This window comes from Balaenoptera ricei, chromosome 17 (genome assembly GCF_028023285.1).
Source record: "Balaenoptera ricei isolate mBalRic1 chromosome 17, mBalRic1.hap2, whole genome shotgun sequence".
Taxonomy (NCBI): Eukaryota; Metazoa; Chordata; class Mammalia; order Artiodactyla; family Balaenopteridae; genus Balaenoptera; species Balaenoptera ricei.
The window spans coordinates 80542739-80558100 of NC_082655.1; the positions used below are offsets into that span (position 1 = coordinate 80542739).

At 44.3% G+C, this 15362-nt stretch overlaps 1 protein-coding gene across 1 annotated transcript in view; it reads left to right on the plus strand.

The window, feature by feature from the left end:
* ST18 (ST18 C2H2C-type zinc finger transcription factor) overlaps positions 1-15362 on the plus strand; it is a 63934-nt gene that overhangs the window by 20622 nt on the left and 27950 nt on the right. Inside the window, exons 9-10 of the mRNA XM_059901733.1 lie at positions 574-785; positions 12604-12849. Coding sequence (XP_059757716.1) covers positions 574-785; positions 12604-12849 — 458 coding nt within the window. The remainder of the gene's footprint in view (positions 1-573; positions 786-12603; positions 12850-15362) is intronic.

The following is a 15362-nucleotide window of genomic DNA, read 5'->3' on the forward strand; positions in this document are numbered from 1 at the left end:
CCGAGCATGAAGATGCCAGCTCAGGAAAGCCTCCGCCACCAACTCCGTTCCCCCGAGTTGGAGGAAGAAAAACTCATGCTGTTTTAAGCACGAAACAAACCTGCACATCCAATAGCAAAACAGTGCAATCCCATGGCTAAGTAAAAACTGTCATTATGAAAACAAATACGCAAGGTCCGTTTTTCTCCCCTGGGATTACTGGGCCGCACGCATACGCCGTTTGTGGACGTACCGGCCTTAAGCCTGTCTCGTCCCTGATGGGTTTTGAAGCTACCCACGCTGCCAGCGCACCTGCCCGCTAACGTGAGTTCTGGAGTTTCTGTCATAAGACGTGGAAATGCAAAAAAGTATTAAGAGAATAGGCATTCTTTCCCCGCAGTCACATCATTTGATCTGTGAACTAATGTGAAAACCATTCTGAATAACCTTCATTTAACGTACCCGGGGAGAATGGAGCGTGTTTTAATTTATTCTTCACGTATTTTCATGCAAGGAAGTTCTATCTTTAAAACAAATCTATCTAATGACTAAATCCATGTACGTGCAATTGCTAATCAAATCTCTCTTCAACAGCGAAGCATTTTTCCAATCCAGGGAAATTTCCTAACCGGCTGCTGAGTGCGGGCATCTGCACACCGAGCCCTGGCCGTGCCAGCTCTCACAGCCACGGTCAGCGCGGCGAAGACACCCACGTAGCGGCAGCTGCTGCCATCCTGAACCTCTCCACCCACTGCAGGGAAGCCGCAGACATCCTCTCCAACAAACCGCAGAGTCTGCCTGCCAAGGTAGGCCGGCCAAGAGCCCGGAGCGGGGGCAGCGACTCACAGTGAAAATCCACTGCCTGCGTGATCCCGGCCACACTCGCCCCCCTGCCCCTGCAGCACGGCCCCCCTTGTCTCGGGAAGAGAACCTGGGCAGGGATGAGTGTGGTGGGAGGAAGGACCTTGGAGGGAGACAGTGGCGCTTTTGCAGGTTGTGCACCAGAGCTGGGGCAGGGGCGCGGTATGGAGCTGGTTGGGGGCAGCTCGATAGATTCCAAACCTCTTTTTGTGTTGGGGACTCTGGCACACGAGGAAGGAGATTGCCACTAGAATCACGCTGAACAACGGAAGCTTTTCACTGCCTTCGAATCAAAGATGGTAGGACGTGTTCCATTACACAGCCCCCTGTAAAACACTGGCAAAATTCATGAAATTTCACTATTGTACATGTGACTGTCGTATAGCGTAAGATGGTCTGAGTTGCTGTAGTTTTCACGAAGGACACATCCTAAAACCTGGATCCGTTAAATCGACAAGACAGGACCCCGGGGGCGTCTTGAGAACTCAGGGCCCAAATTCAAGTCCAAAATCAAATTCTGTGAGGTTTATGGAGACCCCAGCTTTCTGGAGCTCGCGAAATTAATCACATTTCTCTAATAACCTCTCCTCGCCGACTAACGCGGAGAAGTAGACATCTGTGTTTATGATGCCTTGAGGAAAACAAAAAGCAAAGGTCCTTCATGTCTTGCCTTTTGAGGAGGGGGTTGTGATACTCCAAAGTAACAGTGACCCTCAGAGGGAGCGTGAGCTTCCTGCAGTCAGCAGGGACCTGTAACTCCTGCCCACGCGAAGGGCTGGTAAAAGAAGCTATTTTCCTACCTAGACAGCTGAAGCCAGCTGGAGGAGAGCGCCCAGGCTTATCTGGAGAAGAGATGTTACCCTTGCTTTCAGTGGAAGATCGCCCAGGTTAAACTCTAACCCGAAACTCGGCGAGCACAGGCTCTAGCTCTCTTTTGCCTTTAAGCTCAGCCCGTGCCCGGCGTGGTCAGCTGCCACCTGTGCCGTGTGCCAGGCCTTCAGGAGAGCAGGGCGCACGGTGCATCGAGCCTTTGACAGAAGAATCAGAATTAGCTTCTGGACAAATCTCAGCCAAGTAAACCCCAGGAAGAGTTGGTGGCCAAAAACCACTCAAAAACAATTTTTAAACAAATGAGGTTCTTAAACAAAGAAAAACACACTGCCTCAAAAATATAAAGAAAATGCCAAGCTCTCCAAAATCACAGGCAGAAATTATGTACATAAATGAATGATGTAGGGTCCTTTAAAATGTAACTCTGGTTATTTTTTTAAATTCATTTTTAAAAACCTGAATACATTTCTTCTTTTTAAAGGGATATTCTAATATACAGCTTGTTGGAGAAATACTAAACTATCTTCCTTCTTGGTGCTTTATTCTTTGTCTAGGCTGTCCTACAAGAATAAAAGTGCCGATATTATAATGGTTAAAGCTGCTTAAATGACTTGAGTAAATGGTTGTAGAGTGAAGGCTTTCCATCTGCCCAGGTAGATACGTTTTGTTCCTCAGAATTCTGCCTTTAACCTTTATATTCTCCATGTTCTATTAATTGCTGGAGCCAAACAATGAATCAAACAAGGATGACTAAAATTTGAAGGTATTTTCCCTTATCGATACGTGTTCTTCTCTTTTTAAAACACATTTCTGGTCGGAAAAGTGACTGTTAAATCGGCACATTTCGAAAATTCAAACAGCGGACTCGCTGTGTGTATTTGATGCTCCTGCTGGGAGCGTTGCGTGTGCCGGAGTTGCTCTGTGGAGCTGATACGCCTGCCCCGGGCGACAGGCACCCCCTGCGCGTCTCAGCCTCCAAACTGCCAACCAAGCCCTACCTGCAAAGCCAAACCACTGATGATAAGGGTGGAAGAGACAGAACGTGCACCAGTCGGCTTTTAGGAAGAGTTTGTGATGCTGGCAGTTTTAGGAACCTTTTCCCCACGAAAATTGTCTTGTTTGACATCGTGGTTGTTAAAATAGGATGACTGTGGCACCCTACACTGTCACCTGGTACAGAATCCTTCTTCCAGGCCTGCGTTTGCACACAACTGTAACAGTTTGCAGAATTCTATCCTGGTTGGATCCTATTTTCTGAATATAAAAGAGAACCTCATAAATTCCTGAAACCACAAAAGGTAATTATTGTAACAAAAAAAAAAAAAAAAAAGAGAGAAAAAGCCAAAGTAATTAACCCTGAAAAATGGGCTCTGATCAAACAGTGCCCAGTGACAGCCATTTCTTTTTTTTTTTTAAATAGATCTTTACTGGAGTATAACTGCTTCACAATACGGTGTTAGTTTCTGTTGCACAACAAAGCGAATCAGCCATATGCATACACATGTCCACATATCCCCTCCCTCTCGAGCTTCCCTCCCACCCTCCCTGTCCCACCCCTCTAGGTCATTGCAAAGCGCCGAGCTGATCTCCCTGTGCTATGCGGCTGCTTCCCACTAGCTATCTATTTTACATTTGGTAGTGTATATAAGTCCATGTCACTCTCTCACTTCATCCCAGCTTCCCCCTCCCACCCCGTGTCCTCAAGTCCATTCTCTATGTCTGCATCTTTATTCCTGTCCTGCAACTAAGTTCATCAGAACCTTTTTTTTTTTTAGATTCCATATGTATGTGTTAGCATACGGTATTTGTTTTTCTCTTTCTGACTTACTTCACTCTGTATGACAGACTCTAGGTCCATCCACCTCACTACAAATAACTCAATTTCGTTTCTTTTTATGGCCGAGTAATATTCCATTGTATATATGTGCCACATCTTCTTTATTTATTCATCTGTCGATGGACACTTAGGTTGCTTCCATGTCCTGGCTATTGTAAATAGTGCTTCAGTGAACATTCTGGTACATGTCTCTTTCTGAATTATGGTTTTCTCAGGGTATATGCCCAGTAGTGGGATTGCTGGGTCGTATGGTAGTTCTATTTTTAGTTTTTTAAGGAACCTCCATACTGTTTTCCATAGTGGCTGTATCAATTTACATTCCCACCAACGGTGCAGGAGGGTTCCCTTTTCACCACACCCTTTCCAGCATTTACTGTTTCTAGCTTTTTTGAAAATGGCCATTCTGACTGGCGTGAGGTGATACCTCATTGTAGTTTTGATTTGCATTTCTCTAATAATTAGTGATGTTGAGCATCTTTTCTGTGCCTCTTGGCCATCTGTATGTCTTCCTTGGTGAAATGTCTGTTAAGATCTTCCACCCATTTCTTAACTGGATTGTTTGTTTTTTTGATATTGAGCTCCATGAGTGGTTTGTATATTTTGGAGATTAATCCTTTGTCTGTTGTTTCATTTGCAAATATTTTCTCCCATTCTGAGGGTTGTGTTTTTGTCTTGTTTATGGTTTCCTTTGCTGTGCAAAAGCTTTTAAGTTTAATTAAGTCCCATTTGTTTATTTTTGTTTTTATTTCTTTTACTCTAGGAGGTGGGTCAAAAAAGATCTTGCTGTGGTTTATTTCAAAGAGTGTTTTTCCTATGTTTTCCTCTAAAAGTTTTATAGTGTCTGGTCTTACATTTGAGTCTTTAATCCATTTTAGTTTATTTTTGTGTATGGTGTTAGGGAGTGTTTTAATTTCATTCTTTTACATGTAGCTGTCCAGTTTTCCCAGCACCACTTATTGAAGAGGCTGTCTTTTCTCCATTGTATATTCTTGCCTCCTTTATCAAAAATAAGTTAACCATGTGTGTGTAGGTTTATCTCTGGGCTTTCTATCTTGTTCTATTGATCTATATTTCTGTTTTTGTGCCAGTACCATACTGTCCTGATTACTGTAGCTTTGTGGTATAGTTTGGAGTTGGGGAGCCTGATTCCTCCAACTCCGTTTTTCTTTCTCAAGATTGCTTTGGCTATTCTGGGTCTTTTGTGTTTCCATACGAATTGTAAGATCTTTTGTTCTAATTCTGTGAAGAATGCCATTGGTAGTTTGATAAGGATTGCATTGAATCTGTAGATTGCTTTGGGTAGTAGAGTCATTTTCACAATATTGATTCTTCCAATCCAAGAACATGGTATATTTCTCCATTTGTTTATGTCATCTTTGATCTCTTTCATCAGTGTTTTATGGTATTCTGAGTACAAGTCTTTCACTTCCTTAGGCAGGTTTATTCCTAGGTATATTATTCTCTTTGTTGCGGTGGTAAATGGGAGTGTTTCCTTAATTTCTCTTTCTGATTTTTCATTGTTGGTGTATAGGAATGCGAGAGATTTCTGTGCATTAATTTTGTATCCTGCAACCTTACCAAATTCGTTTATTAGTTCTAGTAGTTTTCTGGTGGCATCTTCAGGATTTTCTGTGTATAGTATCATGTCATCAGCAAACAGTGACAGTTTTACTTATTTTCCAATCTGTTTTCCTTTTATTTCTTTTTCTTCTCTGATTGCCATGGCTAGGACTTCCAAAACTATGTTGAATAAGAGTGGCGAGAGTGGACATCCTTGTCTTGTTCCTGATCCTAGTGGAAATACTTTCAGTTTTTCACCATTGAGTATGATGCTTGCTGTGTGTTTGTTATATATGGCCTTTATTATGTTGAGGTAGGTTCCCTCTATGCCCATTTTCTGGTGAGTTTTTATCATAAATGGGTGTTGAATTTTGTCAGAAGCTTTTTCTGCATCTATTGAGATGATCATATGGTTTTTATTCCTTAATTTGTTAATGTGGTGTATCACATTGAATGATTTGCATATATTGAAGAATCTTTGCATCCCTTGGATAAATCCCACTTGATCATGGTGTATGATCCTTTTAATGTGCTGTAGGATTCTGTTTGCTAGTATTTTGTTCAGGATTTTTGCATCTCTGTTCAGCAGTGATATTGGTCTATAATTTTCTTTTTTTGTGATATCTTTTTCTGGTTTTGGTATCAGGGTGATGGTGGCTTTGTAGAATGAATTTGGGAGCGTTTCTCACTCTGCAATCTTTTGCAAGAGTTTGAGAAGGATCAGTGTTAGCTCTTCTCTAAATGTTTGATAGAATTCGCCTGTGAAGCCATGTGACAGCCATTTCTATTGTCTGTGTGGCCCTCTGCTCTGTGCCCTTTGCTTAATGTAGGATTAAGTGTAAACAGTCTTCCCCTCCACATTGAATACTAGCCTGATTCTCTCTCCACCAGGATTTGGTGTTGCCTCCATGGCAGGCTGTTAGTACGTTTGTTTTTTCTAGTCAAAATCCATAGATGTCTTGAGTTCCTAGCTTAGAAAGAAGGGTACACAGCTTTTCCCTACTCTTGACTTCTATAGCAGAGCATAGAAGCATCTTTGATGTCCCAGAGATGTTCTGGCAGGTGGACTCAGCTGTCCCACCTGAAAGGTCTGTAGGTGCTGGGCTGCCCAAGTCATAGGTTAGAGTGCCTCAGAGACCCTGCCTTCAAGGAGCTTACAGTAAGAGAGGGACAAAAGAAGCGGTCATTCCAGGTGGAGAACTGGGTCTTCAGAGGTGATGTTCCTGAGGTTCAGGGGAGGCATGGGTGGCTTGTAGGGAATTTGATCAGAATTTGGACAAGGGATTTATTTTCCTTCTGCCTCCATGTCCTTCCCTTTACCCGATGAGCTTCTCTGAAGTTGCTTAAAGAGCCCAAGAGGAGAACAAATTACAGATCGTGTGCAGGAGCATGACCTTGTCAAAATCAAGCCAAAGGACACTAACCTTGAGATTGCCTTCATCCACTGGTCGGAACTAATACAGATTGTTTTTCATGCTGTGTGCAGACTCACAGCTGACTCCAGGTTTATTGGGAGACCTGAATCCGTGATTTTCAAAATCCCTACTCTTCTGGAAGATAAGGGGGTGGAGGCAGACTTCAAAGATGCAAGAGAACATCTTCTAAAGACAGTGAAGGACGATAGGCACGTTCCGAAGTGTTCTCCTCCTTCCAAAGTTTCTCAGCCTGAGCATCTGCCCACCCAACACTAAAATGCCTCCTTCATGGCTCCTCCCCAGCACTGAGCTGAGATGCCAGGGCTAACACTGCCCAACGCTGCCCAAGCTTGAGTCCAGCACATCCTGAAAGTAGATCTTAGAAGGAATTGTTTATTTGTTAAAATCCAGTCCAGCACGTACCCAGCAGGTCTACGCCACCTAAATCACTTGTGCATGTTTTAAGTATCTCTTTGAGGAATCGAGTCAGGAGGAAAAGTTAGTATAACAATCCTTAATGGAGATTGTCATGGTTACGGGTACTTTTGTCTGAAGGATGAACCCCATCTTGATGCTAGCACGGTCCTTGGTGCTGAGATTTGTATAATGTCCTTTACCTCCATTTGGAATTAATGTGAGTTTGCAGAGCTCACATGGACCACAGCTTCAAACACTCCCCCTTTAGTCTGGAGACGGGTGCTCCCGAGATGAGGGCAGGGCTGAGTAGAAGCGGGCGGCAGGAGGAGCGAGCGGCGGGGGTTTGCCACGTTCCCTAAGACCCGAGCTCCATCCTCCTTCCTCCCCATCTTTCTCCTCCTCTTCCTCCCCTCAGCAGAGGTAGGAATAGGCACACAGTCTATCTTTATCCCGATCGCTGCCGCTTGCCAAGCGCTCTGTTGTTTGTTTTGGTGTTTTCCCCACCTGTTTAGACAAAGTGGCATATGCACAGTGTGCCTTGAAAGAAAACAAAAAATTGACACTTGCTTGAAATGTTTAAAGTTCAAAGTCTGTTTTGTGCTTGAACAAGGCCTAGACACAGCAGGATATCACATCGCCATTCCTGCTGCCTGCTCTCTGAAATAGCCTGGCGGCTCTGGGCGCGGTTAGAATCCAAAAGCAGCCTTTTGCAGTAACTTTAACATGAAGTCAGAGGATGATATAGAATGTGAGTGAAATGTCCTGCGGGACCTGAGTTGGGATCTCAAGGAACCAGCTGACATATATGGGGAAACTGCCTCTTTGCCTCAGTGTAGAACAGCATAGGGAGGTATCTTCGGGTCCAAGAACCTAATCAAATTATTCTTATTATCAGTTGTTGTTTGTTGAACACCTACTATGTGCCAGGCACTGTAAATAAGCACTCTGCCCATAATAATCCTTCCAGAAACTCTGTAAAGCAGATACCATTATCCCATTTTGCAGGTGAAGAAAAGTAGTGTGGAGATGATACTAAATAATTGCTTCCGAGTGGCACAGCTACAGCCATTGGAGCAAAAATTTGAATCCACACGCGTCTAACTTCTGACCTTCCTAAAGAGTTTATCATTCCCTGGTGTACAGACTGCTGACCCACCAAGAGTTTTCACTGTGATTCCAAGTGCCAGACAAAGATTTGGGGGAAATGGTTACGAATTTAACTTTAATTTTATACTTATATCAACCACTTGCTTCTCCTCTGAATTCTGTCATTTATATTGAGTACATTTCACAAGTCTATACTCTTAATAGTTTTAATATTCGATTGCTGTTTAGTAAGAATAAGATGTTTTCAGTTCATTGATTTAGTTTACTTTATTTTATATTTTTGTGGCATGCGGGATCTTAGTTCCCGGACCAGGGATCGAACCCGCACCCCCTGCAGTGGAAGCGCAGAGTCTTAACCACTGGACCGCCAGGGAAGTCTCTCATTTGTTTATTGTTAATACCCTGCCTACTAATTTTTTTTTTTGAGGATAAGCAAGAGGATTTTTTTAATATTAATTTAATTTTTAATTTAATTTTTATTTTATATTAGAGTATAGTTGATTTACAATGTTGTGTTAGTTTACAGGGTACAGCAAAGTGATTCAGTTGTACATACACATATATCCATTCTTTTTCAGATTCTTTTCCCATATAGGTTATTACAGGTTATTGAGTAGAGCGCCCTGCGCTATAAATAGCACAGGATAAATAAGGAGTTTGGGATTAACATATACACACTACTATATATAAAACAGATAATCAACAAGGACCTTCTGTATAGCACAGAGAACTCTACTCAATACCCGGCCTACTTTGAAAACATATTTCAGAGGACTTTCGATACCGACAAGCTACCCCCCCAAGCGAACTCTGTGAAGCACGACCAGAAGAGCGCGAGCGGCGAGTTGGAAGCAGAAACCAGGCTGCGGGCCACCTGTCTTCGCACGTCCTCTTAGCCCAGCCGCAAAGGCAAGGTGGCGCTGACCTCTCTCGTATTAACAGAAAACCTGCCAAATAAGGAAAACAAGGCTATCTTGTCCTATCAATGTCTTGAAAGTTAATGCTTTTCATAATCAGAACTTTTAAGGTAAAACTACAATTTTGCTTTTTTTTACTTCATCACCATCTTTGAATGTAAGATCATTTTTAATTGTTGAAACAATATAATATCATCATTTGCCCGGAAAATATTGGAGGAAAACAGCCATCGGCCTATCCTCTAACTACAAATACAAGAATTTTTGTGTTTTCCCGTTTGCTCTTCTTCGGAAAATGAATTTCTCCCCATTTTCCCTAGCTGTACACATAGCCAGCATGCCAGGCTGTCTCCTGCTTTCAGTGACATAAGTCTTTTCCCTGTTGCAACAAACTTCTCATAATTATCATTTTACTGAGCACATAACATGCCATTTTTTAAAATTTATTTATTTTTATTTTTATTTATCTTTGGCTGCGTTGGGTCTTTGTTGCTGCGCACGGGCTTTCTCTAGTTGTGGCGAGCGGGGGCTACTCTCCGTTGCGGTGCGTGGGCTTCTCATTGCGGTGGCTTCTCTTGTTGTGGAGCACGGGCTCTAGGCGCACGGGCTTCAGTAGTTGTGGCTCGTGGGCTCAGTAGTTGTGGCTCACGGGCTCTAGAGCACAGGCTCAATAGTTGTGGCGCACAGGCTTAGTTGCTCCGCGGCATGTGGGCTCTTCCCGGACCAGGGCTCGTTCCCGTGTCCCCTGCATTGGCAGGCGGATTCTTAACCACTGCGCCACCAGGGAAGCCCTTTTTTTTAATTTATTTATTTTTATTTTTATTTTGTTTTATTTTTGTAACGTGCCATGTAATAGATGCAGCGCAGTATCGTTTCTCTGTTGGCAGACATCTGAGTCACTTCTTATTTTATAGCACAGATAAGACTTATAATGAAAAATTATCTCAACTTTCAGTTGAATAATAATTTATAATTGTATAATTTATATATAACTTATATAACTTAAAATAATAATTTATAGTCTATTTCACTAAAAATGTCCTATATGCACAAAATAAGCTCCTTGAAGTCAAGGACACTGTACGTTTCAGTTTTCTTTTCCCCGTAAATATAGTGGCTTGAAAATATTATGTGCTTTCTCAGTCATTTCATGAATAAAGACATCTGTATTATTACAGGTAGCATCTGTAACTCAAAAGTAGCTGAAATAGATGGTCACTGATGTCGCTCCTAAGTTGGAAAGTGTATGAGTAGTGTTAGACCAGCCTCAAAAAGCTTAAAATTCGAATAATGAAAACAAGGGTCTAAAACAGCCCTTTAAGAAATGAGCGTATTAGGCGTCGGGCTGGGGGTCCGTGTCGGGGTGGAGCTGTTCCCTCCCCCTCCTGCCGCCTCTCCCACCCCGTCCTCAATGTCCTGCCATTTGGAGTTTCAAGCACAGAGAGAAGTGATGTCTGTTGATACTGCTCTGAATAAAATCCATGCAGTAAACGTGTGATCCACCCATCCACGGGCAGAAAGGGGCCCTTCCCTGGGTGCTGTGCGTAATTGTTGAACGCATCTGTGAGCTCACTTAAAGCCCATCTGTACCCGCACGGCCTCCTGCTCCCCCCAGCCCGGTCAGGTGCTCAGAGCGGCCGGCTGGGGCACGGGGTGCAGAAAAGCACCTCTTTTAAACAGTAGGAGTGATTTTTTTTTTTTTCAATCAGCCCATGATTACTCAAGATGTAGGACCATCACAACTCTGAGAATCTCCGATTTTTTAATTTACTCATTGGAAGTTTTTTTTTTTCCTGTAAAAACTGAAATATATATTAGTGTTGTCTTGGAATAGTTGGTATTTTTTCAGCAAGCTCGAATCTGCACTATTTATGGGTTTTGCGCTATAAAACACTGCAGCCCGGTCACGTGACTCCTTTTTCCTAAGCCATCTGTCACAGAGGTCTGGAATTTTATGTGAATGTTGGTTGTGCAGTCTTAACCCAAGTTTTTTATTTTTTTTATGAAAAATGTCAGCAACTACAATATTTAGCATTTTACTTTACATTGGCCATTAAACTTGATAGCTATAGCTCTGTTTCATTGCTATAGTTACGTATCAGGTTTGAAGCCAAAAATTGCTTTGATGTACTCCTGGCAGAATACATTGTATCATGGAGAGAGCACGTAGCACTGATATGGTTAATATCTTGGATTTTTGTAACTAAGGTTTATTAATGCTGGTATAAAAACGTATTTGATATTATACAGATGGCATAAGATGTAGTGGTTACTAAGTTATTATCCCGGATAAGCTGTACTGTGAAATTCAGGGCTTAAAACTATCACAGGAGATTAAACTATTTACTGAAAAGGACAGAAAGATATGACCAAACATCTTAGTACAAATATATTAGAAGTGTATTTACCTCCCACAAATATAATAGAGCATTTCTATCTCATAGGCTGAGAGATTGAGAATAGGAACTTTGCAGGTCAAACAAGCAAACAGAAGAGATGCTTTTATTTTTTAACTCAGGCGGCCACTACGGTGGATCACATCTCAGGGGGAACCGCTGGGGATGGGGTATGGGTGCAGTGTAAATGGGGAGTTAAAATAAACCCCTGGGAAGTAACCGTCAGGGATCTTAGGAGCATATTCAGAGAAGATTTCTGCTTTGCCGGCCAAAAGGAAAAGAGAAGAGACATTGTCCAGAAACTAATTGTGAATTGATGGATGACAGTGACAAAACCGCTCAGGTATTCATTTGACCCACTTGCGAGGGTGACGAGCTCATTCACCCCGGCTTCTGGGAGTTACTGGCTGGCAGTGTTCACGATTCAGGGCCATGCACGCCATCCTCGGGCACGTGAATTGTGGAAGGTCCAGGGCACATGGGGACTTTGCTGGCACTTGAACCTTAAAAAGAAAACGAAGCTTAGCCAAAGGTCTCCTGAAGAGAAACGCCGTGAGGTAGAATTAAAGTCTCATACTGAGTATCTGGAAAAGAATCACCTTTATTCTGGAGTTTCCACTGTAGAACTTAACCCCCGCCGTCCGCCCCGTCCTGTCATGTGACAGCTGGTACCTCCACTCCAGGCCCCCAGGGGAACTTTGCTTTACACTGCCCGCCTCTCCCAACCCGCCCGCCACGAGTTAACCAAGCTTTTCTGGCGCAAGGCACCCAGGGTAAAATGTCACTTTCATACTAATCTAATATAGTTCTCATATTTCCCAGTAAAAAGTCTCTTCCAGCTGGTTATTTGTGCATGTTTTTCACGTTAGATTAATATTGTGATGGGGGAAGAATATTGTGCCTCTTTATAAACTCAAGTGTTAATGCTTCAAAGGATGAATTGGGAGTGATAATTCTGCAAACTAGAAAGGAAGGTTTAAAGCTAAACTTGGGGAAAAAAAAAAAAGAGAAAACAGGTTTAGCCAGTACATTTAGTATTTGGACGATCTTATTTATATTAGGCTTACTTTGTTTAAACCCAGAAACACAAAGCTCACTAATGGGGCTGCTCTGAAAAGTCTGCCTAAGAATTGAACATTAACCAAAGCAAATCAGAAAGCTAGATTTAAAATCAGATATACTTACATAAAAGCTTGCATTTAAAATGATCCCTTAAAAGCCCACATGGCTAGGCTACCACTGCAAACTGCTTAAATGTTTTTCTGTTTCCTATTGTATACCAGGGAGCCGAGATAGAAGTGGATGAAAATGGCACATTGGACTTAAGCATGAAAAAAAACCGAATCCTGGACAAAGCTGCACCCCTAACTTCCACTAACCCTTCTGTTCCAACTGCTTCCTCTTCCCCATTCAAAACCAGCAGCCTGTTGGTCAATGCCGCCTTCTACCAGGCCCTCTGTGATCACGAGGGCTGGGACACGCCTATCAACTATAGCAAAGCTCATGGGAAGACAGAGGAGGAGAAAGAGGTATTGTTTCAATGTCGGCCGATAAGCTTGAGACGGAGCGTGATCGGAGCGTGATCGGAGGGTGTGGTCAGCTTTTTCCTCCCGGATTAATTCTCACACTCCTGTGTAGATAATACGTAATTCTGTACCTTGTTTTTGATTTTGGTAAAACGATGGTTTTAAATTTCAGCAGGAATTTATAAATGAATCCAACGTTTCCCATCCCTTGCCTAAAACAATATGTCATTAGAGTGCGTTGTACCCCCATTACGGCTGAGTAGTGTGCGCTGTGTGAGAGGTGATGTCATCTCTCCCTCGGACACGGCAGCCTGTGAGGAGCAGGGTGCCACTCGACACCAAGCCGCCAGCCTCCGTGTGCTCTGCACCGGATGCCGGAACACGAGAACGAATCGGGGGCAAGGACGCATCTCGTCAGATCCCCTTCCGTGGTTTCGTGGAGGGATGGTGTTGGCATCCCTGTGTGCAGAGGCGTGGTCTGGGGACTGGTCGTGGACGTGGGATGTCTCAGCCATGGCGACTCCAGAGTTGTGGGCTGGGTTATCCTTGGAGGTGGCTTCACCCCTGGAAGCCAGACATTGTGGCCGTGCAGGAATTCATCAGCCCACATCTCACAGTTGGAGCCCCCTGGCTGGGTCTGATTAGCCTTGACTCAGTGTCATTCAGAAGAGCTCATGGCCACACCCTCCACGTTTAGACTCAGTGACGTTGCAGATGTGACCCCAGCTTTACTGTAGGTGATTCTGTTTGTCAGGGAAGTGGTTGGCACTTGCCAGCTGACGTGTTTAAGGAACTGAAATAGACATTTGAAAGTGTGCATCACCACCTTTTTCAGTTGCATGAAGCTCAGAGACTTTGGTGGAGGACTAATTTGATTTAGCATGTGCTTTATTTTTTATTGAAGTATAGTTGATTTACAATATCATGTAAGTTTCAGGTACAGCACAGCGATTCAGTTATACATGTGTGTGTGTGTGTGTGTGTATATGGATTCTTTTTCAGATTCTTTTCCCTTATAGGTTATTGTATAATACTGAGTATAGTTCCTTGTGTGATTTTAACATCTCAGGGCATGAGTCAACGTCAATGGCAGTGATGACAAGATTGGGTTGTTTCCTGTTCCCCTTCTTTCCTTCCCTCCCGCCCATCCTCCCTCCGCACACTTCCACTGTGATCCCCACGTCCAGGCAGTAAGATCGGTCCTGAGGATGCAGCGCCACCTGGCACATGCTTCCTCCACACGTGTGCTCAGTCTGGTAGGAGGACCAACCTGTAACCAAGCTCACAGAGCAGCGAGTAGCTAAGCAGGCAGGCAGAGTAGACGGGAGGGCCGGAGGAGCCCCCAGGACCCAAGGCAGGCTCTGCGTCACCACTGGCCACACCATCATGGGGAGGGTGGGGGGACTGACCACAGCAGCAGCTTCAGGTTGGAGTCTGCCATACAGGGTATAGTCATTGTCATTCTGCTTGGCTTTTAAAAATTCACCCAAGAACCTCCCTGGTGGCGCAGTGGTTAAGGATCCATCTGCCAATGCAGGGGACACGGGTTGGAGCCCTGGTCCAGAAGATCCCACATGCCGCGGAGCAACTAAGCCCGTGCGCCACAACTACTGAGCCTGCGCTCTAGAGCCCACGAGCCACAACTACTGAGCCCACATGCCACAACTACTGAAGCCCGCGCGCCTAGAGCCCATGCTCCGCAACAAGAGAAGCCACAGCAATGAGAAGCCCGTGCGCCACAACGAAGAGTAGCCCCCGCTCGCCGCAACTAGAGAAAGCCCGCGTGCAGCAACGAAGACCCAGTGCAGCCAAAAATAAATAAATTTATTAAAAAAATTCACCCAAGTATTTAGGGATGGTCTTAGTTAATCTATCATAACACTGTTCTAGAAGAACCGTTTCTTAAATCATATACATTTGACCCTAATAAATATAAATTTGACCCTGCAGCATGTAAGAAGCTGCTTCGCCGCAGGTGGTGACTGTGAACCGGTGAGTGTGCATCTCTGCCCTCCTCCACATCCCCGGCTGCTGCAGCTGCGCAAAGTCACAGAAGTTACACCTACACCTGTACGTCATCATACAATCCAGAAATCTGCCGGTATTCGCCTTAGCGATCGCTCGGCACGCAGGTCTGAGATGGAAGTCAGGAGGCGGGGGAGTGGGCTGAGAGCAAGTTTGTTGATTCGGTCCAGTCCGTGCACATCAGCTCCTGAGACGGGGGACGCCCCCCGGTCCACGAGACCCCCCGATTGCCAACCGGGCCTATTCCACTCCCCACAGGGGAACCTAATCCCAGTTACAAGGCCTGGAGGTGGAGGTCCAGTCAAAGGCACGTGGCACGGAGGACGGTCCCTTCCGGATAAGCATAACGGCGTCCCTGTTCTTGGGTGATCCTGCTGGAAGGAAAGCCCCCCATGTTGGGGAGTCTCGGTGCCGTGTGCAGGGGGCTTAGACTTTCTGTCCTCACCCCTGCGAGCCCGCTGTACACAGGCCGAGGTCACCGATGACGAGCA